The 21,233-nt window shown below is 35.2% G+C and overlaps 1 protein-coding gene across 1 annotated transcript in view; it reads left to right on the top strand.

The window, feature by feature from the left end:
• LOC117115794 (N-alpha-acetyltransferase 15, NatA auxiliary subunit-like) overlaps positions 1-20,689 on the top strand; it is a 22,778-nt gene extending 2,089 nt beyond the window's left edge. The window contains exons 2-19 of the mRNA XM_033259725.1: positions 1,373-1,457; positions 2,561-2,665; positions 3,634-3,722; positions 4,417-4,485; positions 5,470-5,604; positions 6,348-6,495; positions 7,406-7,621; positions 7,896-8,075; positions 9,006-9,178; positions 10,094-10,246; positions 10,960-11,088; positions 12,169-12,318; positions 13,575-13,811; positions 14,520-14,628; positions 14,951-15,049; positions 15,527-15,670; positions 16,281-16,378; positions 17,256-20,689. Coding sequence (XP_033115616.1) covers positions 1,373-1,457; positions 2,561-2,665; positions 3,634-3,722; positions 4,417-4,485; positions 5,470-5,604; positions 6,348-6,495; positions 7,406-7,621; positions 7,896-8,075; positions 9,006-9,178; positions 10,094-10,246; positions 10,960-11,088; positions 12,169-12,318; positions 13,575-13,811; positions 14,520-14,628; positions 14,951-15,049; positions 15,527-15,670; positions 16,281-16,378; positions 17,256-17,507 — 2,571 coding nt within the window. The 3' untranslated portion in view covers positions 17,508-20,689. The remainder of the gene's footprint in view (positions 1-1,372; positions 1,458-2,560; positions 2,666-3,633; positions 3,723-4,416; positions 4,486-5,469; positions 5,605-6,347; positions 6,496-7,405; positions 7,622-7,895; positions 8,076-9,005; positions 9,179-10,093; positions 10,247-10,959; positions 11,089-12,168; positions 12,319-13,574; positions 13,812-14,519; positions 14,629-14,950; positions 15,050-15,526; positions 15,671-16,280; positions 16,379-17,255) is intronic.
• The last annotated feature ends 544 nt before the right edge of the window (positions 20,690-21,233 follow it).

Here is a 21,233-nt window from a genome sequence, read left to right as displayed (position 1 = left end):
ACTGCCCAAGGCCACTAAAAGTTGATTTAAAAAAAATATGTTTTACTATTTTAGAAACATGTCAACAATTTCATTCAAACATGGCAAAAATATATACCTCTAATAATTAATGGCAAGAAAATAAAATTTAGGCTTTTTGAAACAATTATTTTGGGCTCTTCAGTATTACTATGTTGTAAATTAAGTTTCAAAAGAAGCAAAGCCAATATTTTATATTGGTTGGGCTTAAGTAGCACAAACCAAAACTTTTTTGGTCATAAAATATCAATCATCAAGATTTTAGTCCTGGTTTCCATTTTACTAAATAAGGTATATTAATGAATAAACCATCATATTTGAGTTCATTGCTTTCCCGATATACTCATTTCGCCCTCTCTGATCATCCTCTCAAAATTTAACCGTATTGAAACCTATGGTCAAAGTTTTTTCAGTTATACTTAGCCTTTGTTTTTTAAATTAGTTTCCAAATAGAATAACTTTTGACTCTGCAACTTAAAAGAGAGCTAGCAAAATGATTTTTTGTCCTACATGAGATTTTTGATATGCCATTAATAATAGAACCAACCTTAAAATCGTTTTTTGTTAATTGGTTATTAAGTTATAGGCCATTATATACGATTTTAACGTAACATCACTGGCGAAAAAAGGAACAAAAGATCGTGTAAATAGCGACGTGTAGGGTATCTGCCGCGTGCGATCTTTGTGTGCATGCTGTAACCATGGTTGTTGTAACTTGCATATCAAGTCATAGGCCTATAACTGCATCAGCGGTTGTCAACAGAAGAATTACAGCTATGGTTACAGCATGCACGCAAAGATCGTACGCGGCAGATACCCTACGCGGTTTTATTTACACGATCTTTTGTTACCTTTTTCGCCAGTGACGTCAGGATTAAATTGTATTCAATGGCCTATAACTCCAAAAGAAATTGCCAAAAAGCGATTTTAAGGTTGATTATATTATTAATGGCATATCAAAATTCCCCTCTAGAACTAAAAATCAGTTTGCTAGTTCTCTTTTAAGTCACAGCTTAGGAGCTATTTTTTTCCGGTGGCTATTCACATGTGCTGTGCCTTTGATCTTCTGTGGAATTGGCGTCAGAAATTTGCGCCAGAAATTTTAGATATTATTACAGTTAAACTTGCCTAAGTCGATTTTATTTTACATGCCAAATTGTTGTGTTTTCCATTAATTAATAATCTTTAAGTCTAATTTTGTCTAATTCAAACAATATTGCAATGGCATTTTGGATATGACTTAATCAAGTTTAACTAGAATTATTTACAACAAAGTAAAGCATACAGCATTAGTTTTTGATATATTCAATTATTTCCAGCAGGGTGAAATCTAATGCATGCTTCTGTATTTCAGAAATGTTACGAACACAAGCAGTACAAAATTGGTTTAAAGTACTCCAAGCAGATATTGGGCAACCCCAAATTTTCAGAGCATGGAGGTAAGGAATATAATTCACAGTTAATTAGATATTTTCATGAAAGTAATACTAATTTAAAATAGATTTACTGCAATTAAAACTAGAAATGATTTATTTTTTCCCACTTTTAGTAGATACTTTGTTTAGTAGATAGTTTGTTTAATGACAACCCTAACAATACAGCATGAAGTCAATGAAAATCTTGGTTGATAAATTATATGTCCCAAGAAGTGTCTTCGTACCATTTCTTGTACAGTAGAACCCCTCATTTACGAACCCCGATTTTACGAATTCCCGATTTTACGAACGTAATATAAAGGTGATGACTTCATAAAAATTGAAGCGAAAGATTAAAAAAAAAAAAAAAAAAACCCGCTCGAATTTTACCTGTTATTACCATGCATACAACACAACACACCATACTATATAGTACTATGTAATTCTCAAGTAAAGGAGGCCCTCTAACGGGCCTCTTCAAAGTCTGTGTTTTTTATGGCTTCACACATGTGCATGCGACAAATTTTACTTCTCTTTCAAACATCGTTTTCAGCTTTAAAATTCAACATAGTGCTTGATTGTTTTATTGAATGATCAATATATATATATATATAAGTTGTGTTGGAATAAAATCCACAATCTAGGTATTTAAGAAGGTAAAAATTTCAGATAAAAACAAATTTGTGCAGGGCCTAGAGTGGGATCAGAATGCTTAGAAGCTGCCAACTGTAGGCCTAGGCCCCCTCAGACTTAGCTGCGAAAGCCTGTAGGCCTAGCCTAGGCCCAGTTTATGCCAGTGTAAGTAGTACCAGTGCAAATATATAGGAATTTGGGTCAACCCCGATTTTACGAATACCCGAATTTACGAATGGCTCTGGTCCCGTGCCGTACGTAAATGAGGGGTTCTACTGTATATAATTTAATTGTCAATTTTTGAACAATTCTGTGTAACATTTTGCCTACATTTTGTTTTGGTGTGTTATATATGTTTTTTTAAGCACACACTGAACAGGGAGCTTTTTCAATGAAAAAAATTGATGCTTTTTTGTTTTAATAATAATGATGTTAATTTCATATATAATGTTAAGTGTTTTTGTGTCCCTAACCTATATTTTGATGTATTTTAGAAACACTTGCTATGAAGGGGTTGACATTGAATTGTTTGGGTCGAAAGGAAGAAGCTTATGATCTTGTTAGAAGAGGCCTTAGAAATGACTTGAAGAGCCATGTCTGTATCCTTCAGGCAATTTTTAAAAATAATGATGTTATTGGTGGCAGTGGTGGATTCAAGGGGCCCCATCCGGGGGCTCCCCCACCACATTTTTTTTTTTAATTCTAAAAAATTGGAGAAAACAAGAAAATTATTTTCAAGTCTGAGAGTGCCATTCCCGGCATTTAGAGGTGGCATAATCGTATATTTTCTTACCTCAGCCCCAACCATGGTGAGACTGAGGTTGTATAGACCCTCCATCTGTCAAAATCCCTCCCTGGGCCTCCTCTATTTCAAATTCCTGGATCCGCCACTGGATTGTGTAATAATACTGTATTTATACAATAATAATCTTAAGATTCACCACTGGATGGTGTAATAATACTGTATTTATACAATAATAATCCTAAGCACGGCACTCACTGCCTCAACAGTCATCGGCCTGCACGATTCTATGAAGAACCCAATGCAATGCAGTGCACACAATGGATCATTTTTAATGACGAGCCATTTAGACTACCACAGACAATCGGCAAATGACGGCGTTGTCAGGCGCTCACAGCGGAGTTAGACTGTTGTATGATGCAGCGAGTGCCCTGCTTTACCGTATGTCAGTGAGTTTCAGATACAATTTTAAATCACGAAGAAACGTAATGGATATCAATCAATTTAAAAAAATAAGAATGTAAGAGTTTCCTTTACAGCAACTAATATCAACGACATATCATTGCATCGTTTATATTCCTCAGTACTGAGTGCATTTTTATTGTGATGTTCTCTCATTGTCTTTGTCACCTTCAGGACCAAAAAACATCTCCCCTTAATAGGGATATCCCCGAGGAGGTATTCTACTGTAGTTACAAGTGGTAATTTTAAATATGTGTCACAATTTTCATAGTGGTGACCAGGGAAAGTTTTTTTTTTCTGTTGAAGAAAAAAGAAAATTTTATATTGTGGATTGAGAGAGTTTTCCTTAGTTGATTACTGTAGGTTGGCATGTCTATGGATTGCTTCAGAGGTCTGACCGCAAGTATGATGACGCTATCAAGTGCTACAGGAATGCCCTGAAGTGGGACAAGGTATGGTCTTGGGTCATAGGTCATGTTAATTCCTTTAATGTTCCACAAGACATAGAACCTTTGTGGTAGTGTATGCCAAGCTAGGGGGTTCCAAGTTTCCCAGAAATCACAGGAGTCTCCCAGAAATCAGGATGGCCTCCTGCAGGCAAGCAAGAATCTCCAAGAAAATAACCCATCTAATAACCCACTAATTCATATTATTTGTGACTTTTACTACTTAATTATCAGTTGTCTCATGAAAGTCGGTGTTGATAGGTATCTGTGTTCTAAAGGTTCTTTTAGATGATCCAAAGTAAGTGTAAACTTAAGATGTTACTCACTATTTATTTCTTGACGTTAGAACACACTTATCGTTTGGATCCAATGAATTTTTTTTCAGTAAGTTGATAGGTATCATCGTGCTCAGCAAAATATAATGACTAGACTTTATTCAGTATAACGCAACATCATAATAGATAGCAAATAACAATGATTTTCTTAAAGTTAAGACATACTTTAAAATAGGGGAAAGATTAAGTAAGCTTATTTAATCAGCACTCCCTACCCTACGAAGCTTTAGGTTGAGATGTTGGTTAATTACCCAATAATTAACCCAATTAATTTTCTAATTGATGACCTAATTAATTACGTAAGTAATCACCTCATTAATTATGTAATTACCTTAATTATTACCTAATTGTGTTTTTATTGACAGGATAATCTTCAGATTCTGCGAGACCTGTCTTTGCTACAAATCCAGATGAGGGACTTGGAAGGTTACAGAGTAAGTCATCTACCCCCTCGTCCTACGATCTGATTGGCTGGTATTAATTGGTAGTAAAAGTTAATCTGACGATAAGCCTATCCTAGGCTCTTACTGGATGGTCACATTTTTCATCACCAAATTTTAATATATTCTACAAGCTTTTTCTTTTTTTTATTTTAATATTTTATACAAGCTTTTTTTTTTTTTTTTTTAATTAAATCAAGTGTTCTTTCACTATCATGAGATGTGTTGAGTGTAGTGTTATTTATTATAGCAACAAATTTGGCTATGCATTCGGCTCTCAACAAAAAATTGTCAACAACAGAAAACATTGGGTTTAAAAATCACTCCCTAAACTACTCGGCAGGGGTGTGAACAACAGAGAACATTGGGTTTGAAAATCACTCACTCACCTATAATTTAGTGGAGAACTTAAATACTGTGGCAGTGCTTTATTGCTGGGATGTATTTTGTGTTGCTTTGAACCCCAACACCACTTTGTTGACTGCAGTAGTAAACTATCAGGTTTGTAGCTAATAAAAACTAAGGGTGGGGATAGATATTTGGAGGGTGGGTGTGTGATAATATTGGTAAACTCTAGATAATACAAGTATTTAAGGATGGAAAAGTGGGTTAATAAGGGTGGGTGGAAGGCCATGGAATTAGCTTTAGACTGGGTGGAAAACTTCAAGGCTAGGTGGCCACGCCCACTAAAACTATATCCCTGAACTATTCCATAGAAACTTAAATTTTTCCCTCACCCAAATCATCATTCACCTAAACAAAATTAGGTGTGTATGTGGTCAGGGGTTGGTGTGTGGGTTTTAGCTCACCTGCTATTTTTAAGTAACAAGCCCTGAGTGTAAAAGAGATGACAAAAGATAAAGTGAACTAATTTTAGTTTAATAGAGCCTAGCGTAGCCTGGCCAGCGTAGCCTGGCCAGCCTAGCCTAGCCTAGCCTGGCCTGGCCTGGCCTGATCCATTTTTGAATTGTTTTGCAGGATACTAGGTACCAGTTACTACAATTGAGACCAGTTCAAAGGGCCTCTTGGATTGGCTATGCAATTGCCCATCATTTGCTCAAGGAGTATACGCAGTCATTAAATATATTGGAAGAATACAGAAAAACACAGACGGTAACCTTTTTAACAAATAACTTTTCTAATTAATTCTGTTATTTAATTCCTGCAACTTTTTCATCCATGTAAATTGCATTTTGTATCATAGCAATCATAGTATTAAAATTAATTTATAAAAAAATATACACAGAATGCCTAGATTATGGTCTCAGTAGAAAAGTAATAAGCTAATTTGTAGTTTGAACTGCACAAGCCTGTATCCAATTTCAATTAACATAAATTTATATTGTGTTTGTCTGTTTGTGTTAATTGATCTTAATACTGGCATACATGGTTCTTAAGATTTGGGCTATTGGTTGAACAGTTTATAATGAGCTATTTTTTTTTTGGATTGGATTGGATTTATTCAGTGTAAACACCAAGGATAGCCCACGAAAGTCTAGAAGAAGACTTATTTCCAGTGGGGTCCTTCTGGTGGTGATTTGGGTAGTACACCGGGAGACTATCCCCTACTCTTTTCCGAAGAGTGTACTGCGTTCTTTAACGTGCACATGGGCCATAAATGCATACGAGACCAACGGCTTAAACGTCTCATCCAAAAGACGGTGCGCTATTGTAACTTGTATTTCAGCCCTCTAGCTGAAACACAAGGAGAGGCTGCGATGGGAATTGAACCGGGGACCTAGAGATTTCCACGGTTCAGCGCACACACAGTGACTACCACCAGATTAGCCGACTGAGCTAAGCTGCTTTTTTTTTGCTTGTGAGTGGTGCTACATTAGAACCTTTATTCCTTGCAGGTGAAGCAGTACGACTATGAACATAGTGAATTCTTACTCTATCAGAATGATGTAATGAAGGATGCTGGGAAGTTGCAGGATGCCCTCAAACACCTGGACCAGTATGAGGATCAAATCAATGATAAACTTTCTGTTCAGGAAACTAGAGGTACATAACTAGAGTTTCATATTCCATTCTAGATTTACAGTTATTTCGGTAATTCTTGCAAATTTCAACCTTTGTTCTTTGTCTATGTTAAAAGAACATTATTAAATGTTGATGACATCCAAAATACCCATACCCCAGTCCTAAACGGACTACCGTAAAACCTCTGATTGAAGCCCAATGGGCTTAGTCTTGAGAAATGCCCATCTCAAATTGAAGCGCCCAAAAACAAGCCATGATTTCCAGTGTGGCGGGAAAAGTGTTGCATGCATTGTTTTAGGTCCGATTAAACATGGACAACCAAATATTGCTGATGACAAATCCAATATCTTGATGTACTGTATCATGTTTGTGAATTTCTATAGCTTCTCTGTTCAATGCCAAGATGGTACAATGGCTATCAGTTCAGATTTATCACAATAACATACACGATGTTGTTGTTTGTGGGTGTGCATGACTATATTGATGACTTTTGCTGCTCCCCTCTCCTCACATGGCCTTGGTGTTCATTAGCCTGGTACGGAGATCACGTCCTGTTTCACCAATGTAAACCTTTCCACACTCACATGGAATCCGATAAACTCCTGACTGGCTGTGTGCTTGTGGCTTATCCTTGTGTGTTTGAAGAGTCTGGGTTAGCTTGTTGGGTGCCTGTGAAACACTTTAATATCGGCTTGTTGTAGAATGCCTTGAATATGGTATGAAAGTTGTCCCAAATGTGGTAAACATACAGGTTCATCATCTTGGTTTTTGCTGCATTTGGATATTTTGAAATCTCTCATGTGATAACCGTTTAGTTTCAGGGCTTGCTTAACATGCTGCACATCTTTCTGGATAGAGTCGTGGTCACTAATGTTGTGTGCTCTTTTGATAAGTATTGATATTACAGTAATCCTATTGATATATTTGACAGGTGAGATATGTTTAAAGCTTGGTAGGATAGAAGAAGCATCAAGCATTTATGAAGGTCTAATAGAAAGGAACCCAGAGAACAAGATGTACTTGGAGGCATATGCCACTGCCTGTCAATGTCATACTGATGACGAGAAAGCAGCGATCTTCAAACCATTCTTAGAAAAATATCCCCGAGCGTCGGTCCCGAAGCATGTGATGATGAAAGTAGCACATGGTAGGCTTTCTTTACACTTTTCTTCAAATCTTATAATTATTCAAAAATTGTTAAATTACATAATGCTAAATGATTACATCAATAAAGTTGTTGTAGTGCAGATACTTATAATGTATTTCTTATAACATGCGACATGCCTAAATATGGCCATGATGACATCACATGGCCATATATAGGCACGTCATGACTATATATGGGCATACCACAGTTTCTTTGACCAGTAGCATATTTTTAAGTAATTTTTCGATAATAAACAATGAATATTCACTTACAGGTGAGGAATTTGAAGCCCTCGTTGATGTATACCTTCAGAAAGCTTTAGTGAAAGGCGTTGCTCCGGCCATGACCAATATCAAAGGATTATATAATGACAAGGTAAAGGCAGTTACGATAGAGAGGCTTCTTATGGACCATGTTAATGCACTGCAGACCACAGGGACCCTATATGGCCATGGTAAGCAATATTCATGTTTTAAAAGATAAGCCAATTTATAGTGAGAATGTGCATGCCCTTATCCGAGGTCAATCAACATAAACCTGTGTATGTGTGTTTACATGAGGGAGCTTTCGATTTGCCCGACAACGTGACGCTAGAACGGAATCACTCATGCGTGACCGTCCTACGTTCTCTGCATACGTAGATTTGGTCAAATTGCATTCCAGAATCTACTCGACAAGGTGACCCTAACGTTCTCGCATTTAGTTAAATCATTACGTTCTACGTCCTACCGTCGTCGTGCAATCGAATTCCAGAATCTACTCGAAGATGTTACCCTAACATTCTCGCATTTAGTTAAATCATTATGTTCTACGTCCTACCGTCGAATCGAAAGCTGCCTACTATTGACCTTAATGACAGGTATGCGCAGTTCAAGCTATGAAATGGCTTATTGGTGTGTAAGAGAATACATAACCATCTCCAGTAATTCTCAATGAATGAGACCAGTATTCTAGCCTGTGATTGTATCTCTTTATTTACCTGCAATTGTGCTAATTTATGTCATGGGTGTGGTACCCATGCCAGTGATTTTTTGTGATTGAGTTGTACTCACATCTGTGATTTTCATGGGTGTACCCACACCTGATTTTCCATTGTTGTTGTACCCAGACCTCTTTTTTTCATTGTTGTACACACATCTGAGATTTTCAATGGTCTTTGTACCCACACCTCGGATTTTCCATGGTGGTTGTACCCACATCTGAGTTTTTCTGTGGTTCTGGTACTCGCACCTCTGATTTTCCATGGTTGTTGTACCCACATCTGAGATTTTTCATGGTTTTGGTACCCACACCTCTGATTTTCCTTGTTGTTTGCACCAAATGCTACAACTTATTAGTCAAACTTATGTGGAATGTTACTAAATGTTTTGCTTTCTTTTTTCAGAGCTAAATGATGAAGGAGGAATGCCATCGATGTTGATGTGGGGCTGGTACTACTTGGCTGTTCACCATGACACAATTGGGAATTCAGTGAAGGCTTTAGAGTACATTGATAAAGCCATAGAGCACACCCCAGTCCATATAGAATTATATGTTGCCAAGGCAAAAATTTACAAGGTAAGGGGTTTTTTTTATGTACATTGATTCTAACCTTAGTCAAGGTGTTAATTGGTTTAATGTTCCAGTGTTTATGAAGATGCTTACCTTGCAATGCTTATTGAGTCCGGCTCCGGAGGAAAGAATGTTTTGATATGTTGTAGAACAGATTATTCTAAGACACAAAAAGCATGTTTGACGAAAAACTAATGATCATTAATGACATATGATTAAATATGAAAAAGGTGTAAAAGGGTGGTTATGCCCCTCTTCCCCACCCCCTCAGTTTTTACATATTCAAAAATCTGTATCTCATTAACCGTTCCAAAGTGTTTTCATCAAATATGCTTTTTGTGTCTTTGAACAAAATGAGTTGTACAGCATATTAAAATATATTTTCCATCGGGAGCCTGACTTTAAAATGTTTACCTTCCAATGTTTGTAAGATTAATGTTTAACTTTAAGTGCTTGGTTTAAAGGCTTGCCTCCCAGTGCTTATTACCACTTTATAGAAACCAAGTTCAGATTTACAACTTGCCCCAGGTATAGGTCATGAAATTTGTTCAGGGATAAATCTGCGTTTTGGTGTCAAGCCCAATATAAAACCACCATTCACGTAATACTTGAATGTGTCTGACTTATCTGCCAAGCATTAACATATTACCAAATCATCATTTCTAACTTTCAGCATGTCATTATAGGATGTGATAGATTTAAATGCTTTTTGAAAGCCATTTTAAAATTTTTTTGTAGACATTGGAGCACCACCAAACATGCTCTTTTTAGCTTTTCAAAGTTTGTTTTTTGTCAATTTCTGAATATCTTTATTTTGTTGTAGTGTTTTGTATTGTTATTAATGAATAAAGAATGTGATGGATTGATTGATTGATTGATTGATGCACACTAAGTTGATAATCTTGATTTGTATGTTTGCAGCATGCAGGGGATATAGTCAAGGCCATTGAGTGTATGGATGAAGCACAATCATTGGATACAGCTGACCGCTTTATCAACTCAAAATGCGCTAAGTACATGCTGAAGGGAAACATGGTTAAAGAGGCTGAAGAAATGTGTAGTAAATTTACAAGGGTATGTAATTCTCTATCTAAATCTAAATGATATATTTAAATGTAAATTATAAATTTAAATGCAAATTATATATTTAGATGTAAATTAATTATCCTGAAAGGAAATACCGTAAAACCTCATATAGAAGCTCTGAACTTCTTCATTTAGGACCTTTTAGATGGGCTTCTTTTTAAGGATATTTTGAAAACTAAGGAGGGGATTCTTTTCAAAATGAATTTTGTTAATGTTTGGAATTGCCACCATATAACGAATCGCATGGGACTTCTGAAGACATCTTCAACCATAAAATTCAAAATTCTGTTTAATATTGTAACTAAAAAAAGAAATACACACAATCTTTTCTATTAGGCCTATAACGATGATCAAAACATGCCGACGAGAATCTGTTGGACAACTAAGTATATGATTTAAGTCAAGCTTTTGATATAATATATATAAATCATATCTCAAAAATAGACCCATAGTATCTTAAATAGAGGCCCATGGGCTTCTTTTCAAGAGGGACTACTTTTCAAGATTTGCTTTTCAAGCAAACTAAAGAAACTACTAAAGAAGGGAGCTTCTTTTTGAGATGGGCATCTTCTCATGATTATGCCCATAGGGCTTCTATTCAAGGTTTGAGGGTATTAGTTAGAGGATAATTGGCACTTTGTATGCTCAAGGAATAGTGCTATACGACAACCAAATAAATTAACAATACATTTATCATTCAGGAGAGTGTAGCAGCAATGGAGAATCTGAATGAAATGCAATGTATGTGGTTCCAAACTGAATGTGCAACTAGCTACCAACGTCAGGGAAAGTACGGTGAAGCCCTCAAGAAATGCTATGAAGTCGACAGAGTAAGTTAGCCAACACTGATACTCAAAAATACTTAACTTCCAATACTAGTCACTAAGTGTAAACTCTGTAGTCTAGTGGTTACTGTTTTGTTGTTGACTTGTCTAATAAGTGAGCCCCCTTCATATCAGCTATGCTGAAAAGGCTATCCACTTAAAATGTAGTTGAATAAATAAATATGGAACCAGGCTATTTATTTGCTGGAGGTGGGTACAATTCTCACTCGGATCACTTTTTTCACAAGTATTGGGGAACGTATTGAGTGTTTGGTAGGATAACATGACACGTAGGGCAAAATATCACTCCTATCTATACAGACCTCCCAAGTTCCCAGAAAATCGCGGGTTTCCCCGATTTTTTATGCCTCTCCCCGCTTCCACGAAAATTTCCCCGAAAATTTAGAACTTTGCTTTTAAAATTTACATGTTAGCTATTTTCAAATGAAACAATATTTTCTTCTAATAATCACCAGCTTATTTACAATTAACAACTTCTAGACAGTCACCAAAAACAAAGGCTTCCGTTTGCCTTTTGTTTGCTAAATCTCAGCTAATGACTACCAAAGGTTGCAACCCTCACGGTTCAATTGGGAGTCTCCAGAATTTACATGCTGTCTCCCGAATTTGTTATGTTCTCCCAAATTTCAAAAACTGTCTATGAGGAGCAATAGACCACCCTGTTGGGGAAATGCTTACGCCACCACTGTTGTGTAAGAGTTTATTTAACACTATGCCCGCCAAACACGAGATCTCCGTGTTTGGTAACGCAATGCTTGACCGCCAAACAGAGATCTCCGTGTTTCAGGTTTTTTTTACGGAATCAGATAGATGGGGTAATTACTAACATTTAGTAACAATTTGAACACTATATTCAGTCTGGACCGTAAGTATTTCACTATTTTTTTTACATTATTGTAGAGTGGTATTGATTTGCTTTATGTGATTGTCTATATGTTGATGAGGTGTGACATTATGTCACAGGTAAAATGATAGTGCAGACAATTCTGATTTACAATTATATTTTTCAGTTTTATATTTTGTAAGAATGTGCAATAAATGTAGACTACACTTATTCTTTTTCAGCATTTCTGTGAAATTAACGAAGATCAGTTTGACTTTCATACGTACTGTTTACGCAAGATGACGCTGAGGGCATACGTGAGTCTGCTCCGGCTAGAGGACATTATCCGTCATCATAGATTCTATTTTAAGGCAGCTAAGGTAGCAATAGAGGTATGCGACACAACTGTATATTTATTTGAATTTGTATGATATTATCTTTGATTAACATAAATATTTCGCATACAAAGTAGACTTTGTGTGATAGACCGAGTGTCCCACAGAGGGGAAACTGTATGCTACATTGACTTGTAATCCTGGTTTGAATATTGTATCTTGCAATCACCATAATTTGCAAGATGTTCTTTAAGGATACATACAAGCTGGAGCTGGTAATATAGGCTTGCTATATATTTTTTTATCACAAAGTCCTGGGGCGGATTGCTATAAAACTGTCTTAACTGGTAGTTTTAACTCCTCGAATAAAGCCGACTTATTAATTGGACGGTGTTACTAAAGTCATTCTTTTAAGACCATTGCTATAAAATGGTCTTCGCTTTAGGCTGCTTTGAGTATTGAAACGCAAACAAGCACTATCTGGTAACATAAAATTGATGGCGCTGCTGCGCCTGCTTAATGCATTCATATTAAATATGATAAATATTTGATAAAATTTTGATAAATTTTATCAAAAGGAACTTGCATGTTCGCTGGTTTTTCAGATGTTGAGAAGCTTTGGAATATTTGTCGTTCGATTTTTAGTCTTTGATGATGTAGGTCTAGTACCTGTAACACCATGATGAAAATGATTTAAGACTGTTTTAAGCCTCCGAGTATGCTTTAAAATTTAAGTCGGCTAATTGGTTAGATCTCGGTATAGTAATGGTTTATAATTATAAAAACCAGTAATGATGTTACGATTAAAGCCTGCTAAGCGTTAACACCGTCTAAAGACTTCTTACAGCAATCTGCCCCAGTCTACAACTGTACCAGTAAGCATCGATCAAGCTGACATGTCCCATAATGTGTTTTATGTATAAAAGACTATTCTAAAACTGTAACCAAGTGCTGTGTTTGTTGTATGAATTTTTAAAGGATTGTATACATGCTTGTATTGCAGCCTGATCAATTCTTCATCTGCTGATGATATCATACACTTCCTCTCCCGTTGTAAAATGCTTAACGAAAATGTTGGGGGAAAAATTGCTCAATTGTTATATTAAATTAATGAAATTATTATATTTAACCCAACATTTGTAAATAATGTTATTAAATTTAATTTTTTGAACACTGTTATGTTTATGTTGATTATTTTTTTTAATTGATTATTATTTTTATTATTTATTACATTATTATTATTATTATTACATATTTATTACATTATTACATTATTATTATTTTTTATTATTTATTTAATTGATTATTTTTAGGTTTATGTTCATCTTCATGATAAACCAATCCAAGATAGCGATGGATTAGATGAGTTGGATACTGAGAACCTTAGTCCAAAAGAACTGAAGAAATTAAAAAGCAAGCAGAGACGAGCTCAAAAGAAAGCACAAGAAAAGGAAGAACAAAAAATAAAGGCTGACAATAAACAGAAGAACAAAGATTCTGAGAGTGAGGGACCCAAGGAAGAGGAGCTCGTCCCTGATAAATTAGCTAAAGTAAGATGTTTACATTAATTAACGTCCATCTATCATACTGTTATACTGTCGTCACTCATCCTCATTAATTATTTATAAAATATATTTATAAATATGAAATCATTAATTAAAATTAATTTTTTTTCCCCTTATAATTTCACAACACTAAATAATTGCTTATTTAGGAAATTAGTTATTTTATTACACTTATAGAAAAAAGTGATATTTAACAATATTTCTGACACTAAAAAATCTTATAAATTAATCAATTATCTAGGGGTGAATAGGTTAAGTTGTTTATTTAAATAACAACTCCCTGGCCAGACTAGGCCTAGATCCACGGAAGACTCGCTGTGTTTATCCCTCCATGTTACAATATTTGCATCCTTGGGGCGCCGACCTCAATCAATGAGATGGCAGTGGAGTAAATAATTTCAACAAACGAACGAAATAGGAAATCGCATGGTATGTTTATACAGCAGTGAGTATTCGCCGCGAGAAGGGCTACAGTTTGGAAGTTGGATAATCGGTTAATAAAAAATACTTTTTTTTTAAATGTAAGCTTCAGTTCTTTAATAACAATACTAAAAATATTCCTGGCTTTCCAGGATACTCCCAAAAGCCTCCCGTAACACTACATCTTCATTTGTTTTAAATGTTCATTAATTGTTTTAAGATGTATTTATTTGTGATTATGCTGATGGATTTGTTGTATATTTTTTGTTTCAGTGTGAAAATCCTCTCAAAGAAGCAATTTACTTCTTGAAGCCTTTGCAAAATTTAGCAAAGGATCGGATAGAAACTCACCTTTTGGCGTTTGAAATTTATTATAGGAAAGGTAAGTTAGAAGGCATGCCACGCCAATGCAATGATTAAAACACAAAGTAATGTGCAGGGTTAGAAGTCTTGACCGCAATTCTGAACTCTTCTTAATTCAGGGATCACTGCAATTTTTCAATTTTTATTGATCTCAAACAGGTTAAAAAACATGCAATTCTATTGCAGTACAACATTAATGGAATGTGTTAAGAATGATGCTGCTTCCATTACTTTCGTATAGTCATTTGGGGGCATTAATCGAGGAAAAATAAATGCCACTGGCATTTGAATAAATACAGTATATATGACTATGATTGTGTTGCATTATGTTTTGCTTATAGACAAGGTGCTGCTGATGTTGCAGTCAATCAAGAGAGCCTACTCATTAGACCCAACTAACCCACAGCTCCATGTGTGCATCATTCAATTTGCCAGGCTATGTAAGTTTTTTTATTTTTTTTTTTTCCAGGTGCAAAAAATGCAAATATACAGTAACTTGAAAAATTAAAATACTTGAAACATGAAATATAAAATACATACAGTAACATAAAAACTTAGATGAGAAATTTGTTAAGTATCAATATTCTATCTTCTGTGCAATAATTGGTATTTATTGATACATTATAATTTTGATACCATTTTTTGGAATATATGTTGTCCTTTTTACTATTTTAATTTAATGGTGCAAATTTTAGATGGGCCTAACTTAATCTCCCCTAATTTGGATATGTTCAACTTTAATTTCACAGTAAATTGCAATTATGTGTTATCAATTTTTGTTCACGTGGCAGTATATTTAGATTGAACTTGGAGCATTTCTAGTTGAAATGATGATGTATATGTTATGTTAGAAAGGTAGTGAGGTTTCTAGTAAAGTAAACTTAATAGTAAATTATATTTCATTTGTTTTATCAAAGTGGAGGAAAAACAGAATCTAGCAGATGCAATTCAAACAGTATTATCTGAAGAAATGCAGAAAATATTAAAAGGAAAGAAACTCAAAGAGTATAATGATGATTTTCTCGCAGCTTACAAAACTTCTCTAGAACATCTACTTGCAGGTATTTTTATCTTTTAATTTTGATTTCATTTTTATTTAAGTCTTACCTAAAAGGGTTGAATGTCAGGAGCTGGAAGAAAATATGGCGCCGCGTGAAAGGTTTGGTTTCCCAACCTCAAGGTCGGGGATTCAATCCCTTGCTGTGCATTTCGCATTGGGCCCAGGCTGCCTTTTCTCAACCCCTAAAATCTGCCACTGATACACACACGATGCTCTCCATAAACTTAGTTTTATTATGAGGCTTAGGGAGTGGAGTTGTTTTTAGTCTTAGTTTTGACAACAATGAAACCTGCTATGTGAAAAATTGACCTGTGGCCTTTAGATTAGAAGACACCTCAGGCAAATTATGTGCACGTTGGAATTACTTGCTAGATAGATATTGATAGGTAGTCATTAGGCAAAAAAGTACTTTTGTGTTGTCAATTCCTGACTGACCAAAAATCTACAGTCGGCTGGTTTGTTTTTTTTTTATATTTTTGAAAAATAAATTTGGTACCTTGACCTCAATTTCAGCCCTGTAGTTTTACCAACCAAAAGAACTCAGAATAGGCCTAGGTTAAAAATATCAGATTGAGCCTGATTTATAATTTTATGTTATTGTCTTGTTACAGGTTCCAAGATGCAAGTATTGTTAGATCCTTCAACACAGGAGGCAGCTATATCACAAGTAACTAAATTGGATGACACCATGCAGAACAGAACACATCAGGTCACTATCATAAGTTAATCTGATTTTCTTCAATTTCATTAGGCCCTGTCCAGACTATCACATTTCATTGGACATGTTACATGCCTAAATATGGGCATAGTGACTTTATATGGGCATACAACATTTTTTTGTCAAAGAAAATATGATAGTGTTTAAGAGCTTTAAGGCAAATTCAACATTAATTGATTTGATTTTTCATTTTTTTTATTTGATTTTGATTTTTTTTATTTTATACAAGCACAATTAGTAATAATAAACGAATTACAGTAGAAACCCTTAATTACGAACCCCGATTTAACAAATTCCCGATTTTACGAATGTAAAATCAAGGTAAGAGTGAAGTAAAAAAAATTTAAAAAAATACTATACTATACTGGTAATGGGATCTATAGAGTAGTATGTATTTCTGAAGTGAAGGAGGCCCTCTAATTCAAATTCAGTGTTTATTATGGGTTCATTCATGTGCATGCAACAAATTTTACTTCTCTTTTAATCATCGTTTTCAACTTTAAAAGTCAACATAGTGCTTGATTGTTTTATTGAATGATCAAGATATATAATAAACAAGTATCTATGGAAGTTGTGTTGGAGTAAAAACGTCTGAATAAAAACAAATTTGTGTGGGGCTTACAGTGGGATCAGAATGCTTAGAAACTGCCTTCTGTAAGGCTAGGCCCCCTCAGACTTAGCTGCGTAGGCCTGTGAGCCTAGCCTAGGCCTAGTTTATGCCAGTGTAAGAAGTACCAGTACAAATATATAGGAATTTTGGTCAACCTCGATTTTACGAATACCTGTAATTACAAACGGCTCTGGGCTCGTGCCGTAAGTAATTGAGAGTTCTACTGTAATTGAAAATTATGCTTCACTTTTTTTGCAGATGTGCGCAACAATTCTAGAAGCAATTATGAATGATTTCAAAAACCCGCATGCAGCTAACGTATACCGAAAGAAATGCCGTCAACTATTCCCCATATCACCGTCATTCCTAAGTGAAGAAGAAAGAAGCAAAATAGTGTCTTTAAAGACAAATGGAAGTGCTGAGGCTGTAAATAAAGAGCAGTCGCTCTTGGATACCAAGTGCAACTCGACTGGTGACGCTGGAAATGAACTAATTTCTGACACCACATGATGGGACAGATGGCAGTGTTGGTGTTCATTGACACCTTATGGCTGATGATGGTCAAATTCGCATGGTTAGTGTTGTTGGATTCAACCACTCATGCAGTGGTCTGCTGGATTATGCAATGTAGGGTTTTTCTCGTAGTGAACTGAAGAACCTAGCCAATCGGTTGCCAGATGGAGCATCTGATTATAAAATAATCTGCTTATTGCGCAACTTAATTGATTTATTGTATCCCAACGAACAGAATTATCAACGAGTGCAATGTGGAGGAGGAGGAGCATGTCATTATGTTCTGCTTGTTACTTTGAATGTGTTTATTCAAAAGATTGGTAAATAATACTGAATTAGATTCTTAATAAACTTGGTGCAAATTTGAATGCGGTTAACATATGTTTCGCATTACTACTGTTATACTTGCCTCTATGAGGAATGCATTATAATCATATATCAAGTAATTATTAATTCTAATCTTAACGTAACACTCACAAATATACATGTACTGTAAGATGAGATAATAGAGGGCGCTCTACTTTGCATGTGAGGGCTTACATTCCATAGAATAATCTCTCAAGTTGCATTCTATTTATAGCTGCAAGCATTTCTCCAATCAATATATTCCTTGGCTTTTGTCAAAAAAAATGTAAAATTATATTTGAATTTTTATAAAAAGCTTTTTTTAATTTTTGACAAAGTGAAATTATATTGTTACAAACATAAATGTATTGTTTAAAGCTGGAAAAACAATGGGACATAAACCAGAATTTTGTTGGGTGTCAGAAAATTAAAATGAAAACTTTTTCCATTAAAATTTAAAAGATGAAAGCAAAATTAAATATTTGTATTCAAAATTGTAACGTTCAGATGTGATTACTGAAGTTTAATGGTATGCATATATCATCCTGTTTGCACCACATATTCTTATGTCAGCATTTGGGAATTGCCCAAAACACTTAATAGAGTTTTTAAAAAAAACAAGGAAATGACATGAATTTTTTCCAGACGCAAGCCGTACAATGTTTAACCTTGCCCAAAACACTTAATAGATTTTTTTTTAAAAAAACAAGGAAATGACATCAATTTTTTCCAGACACAAGCCGTACAATATTTAACCAAGTAAGCCACTGTTCTCACCTTTTAAATGCAAACACATTGGTGAGAATTGAACGGCAAATATAGTTGTAAATTGAAATTGTAAATTATGTGGAACAAAGTCCCTTGTTCAATTCCCATGTTAATACTGCGATAAGGGAAGTAATAACTCATGAGAAGTGAAAACAAAAATAATTCCATACATCGGAGCTTGTATAAAGGGTGCAAATTTATATGAGCTGGTAAGACTGAAGCCTTCAACATTAAATTTAGTCCATTATTAGGACAACTGAAAGTTGGCTGAGGTGGCTGAACGTTGAAAACAAATGTTGAATTATTGTTGAAAACCAGAATGACTGCTTCACATATTGGATAGTTTGGTGTGCATAGTATTGATTAGGTGTTTCTTAATAAAGAAACAAATGTTCTAGGAACATACCCAGTGTGAGGAATAGTCACGATAACACAAGGGTGTTAAATATTGATTGATTTAAGAAATATAAAACTTTTTTTACAATGTTTGCTTAAAAAGGAATAAGCTTAATTTTAAAGAGTGTATCCTGGTATACTCCATAAGGAGAAAAGAGTGGTACAGCATTTGGCCATTTACGGATGCAAAGACTAGGAGTGGCAAATAACGTTGCAAGTGCTTTCATGCTATCTTTTTATAGGTCAAGGTGCTATAAAATTACCGCATATTATTACTCTTATAAACCTGGTTCACATCAAATGGAATATAAGGGAATCTAGAGAAAGTGTTCACATTGAACTATGTTCAGCTATCAAGATTAACTGTGAGGCATGTGACTAAACCTGAACTGGAATAGAGAATGTTTATTTGTTTGGTTTATATGTGACTGAATTCCAGGCTTGCTTGGATTCATCTATATGGATCATTTTCATCTGGATATAGTTAATCGGACTATATAAATCCAGTTAACTGGATAACTTTTGATGTGAACCGGGCTTTTATCAGCAATAGACGTTTACATCGTTGTTAACACTATGAAAAAAAACCCCAAACAATATAATTAATAATGCTTCATGGAAACAAAATATTTATGGCTTGCAGTTGCTATACTTGTTTGTGTAGTATAGATTAGGATAGTGCTTGACAACAACTGCATGCCATAACAATATTTTTATGAAAACTTGCAGGTTACTTCCTGCTTCTTCATCTTGTGAGTGTTGAAATGTCAGAGGTCGAGTATACAGTATCACAGGATGTCTCGGGTAGTATCTAGTGGGTGCCAAAAATCACACTCAAGTAGGTAAAAATCGGCCCCCAGAAGGAGCGTTTAAGTCGTGGCCTATGTCAGTTATCCATCCTACCTGCAAATCCTTCTACCACACTACGTAAGCAAGATTATACACACTTGCTACGTATTGATTTTTTTGGAAGTCAGCTCCCCTCCCCTATTTCATTGAGTTCCCCCTCCCCTATTTCATTGAGTTCCCCCCCCCATCTTATCGTTGAGCCACCCCACATGACTTTTGCACTCCACCATCAGCACCAATGTCGAGACTCCTAGATGCGCTACTGCCCAGAAACTAACCAATCATCAATTTCATAATATTTGCTTGTTTTAAGTTGTCTCTGAAGTTAGCTGACTTTAAAATCTCATTAGACCACATCTACAGTGGCAGTGTATCTAGAAATCTCAAAATAAAAAGGCTGGTGGGGGAGGGGGAGGGGGAGATGAGTTTTAACTACTTGAGATGACCTTTTTAGTTTGGACACTTGCAATGTGGAATGTGCACCCCCTCCCCCACACCCTAAGTATGCCACTAGAGATTTATTCTAACAGCTTGGTACATATGCTATGTGGTATTTTTTAATCAAAAATGTGGTATTTAATTGCTATTATTTATTGTCTCATGCATATTCATGACTTTGTATTTCTTCTTTTATTACTTTTTATTTTTTCTAATTTTTAAAACAATTTTGAACAGTGCATCTAATGGTTTGAACTTTCAGATGATGTTATATGAAGTGGCTTGAATGTAAGTCAATTGGCATTCTACTCCACATACTTATGTGTTGCTCCTCAAATGTTCAGATAAACAAATAAAATCCATCGTTCTTAGGAAAACTTCAATTGATTTTGTGCGATATTATGTTTATAATTTTTATGAACTTCCTACTATGTTACTACTACAAGCAGTGTTGGAAACAGGGATTCTAAATGGAGGTGGGGATCCCCTGAGGAGGTACTTCCACAGATTGAGGGTACCTCAACCCAACCATGGTTAGAGGTTAGAAAAATTATTATGGCACTGGAAATCGCACTTTTACACATCAATTTGAATACAGTTTTGTCCATTGTGTTTTATAATCTTCGAAGATTTAGGGGAAGGGGACTCCGAGCCAGCCCCATTAAATCTGTCACTGCTACTAATCAACTATTATCAATAATTTATTACATATTCAGCACAACAAATTAGAAAATGGCCAGAAGGGGGCACCATGGGCTGAGAGCCCAAAGCAAGTGATGGGTATCCTCTAAACCCCCTGGCCAAACATACAATAACAAAACAACACAGAGGCAAAGACGATACGTCATCAGATTATAGCCAATAAAAAGATGGATAAAATTATTATCAGACATACAGTATGGCGACAAATAACAATAACAATATGGT

The sequence above is a fragment of the Anneissia japonica genome, unplaced genomic scaffold, assembly GCF_011630105.1.
Source record: "Anneissia japonica isolate Jap-2015-1 unplaced genomic scaffold, ASM1163010v1 scaffold287611_len363355_cov233, whole genome shotgun sequence".
NCBI classification, from domain to species: domain Eukaryota; kingdom Metazoa; phylum Echinodermata; class Crinoidea; order Comatulida; family Comatulidae; genus Anneissia; species Anneissia japonica.
The sequence above is the reverse complement of the archived record's forward strand: the minus strand, read 5'-3'. Positions and strand labels throughout refer to the sequence as shown.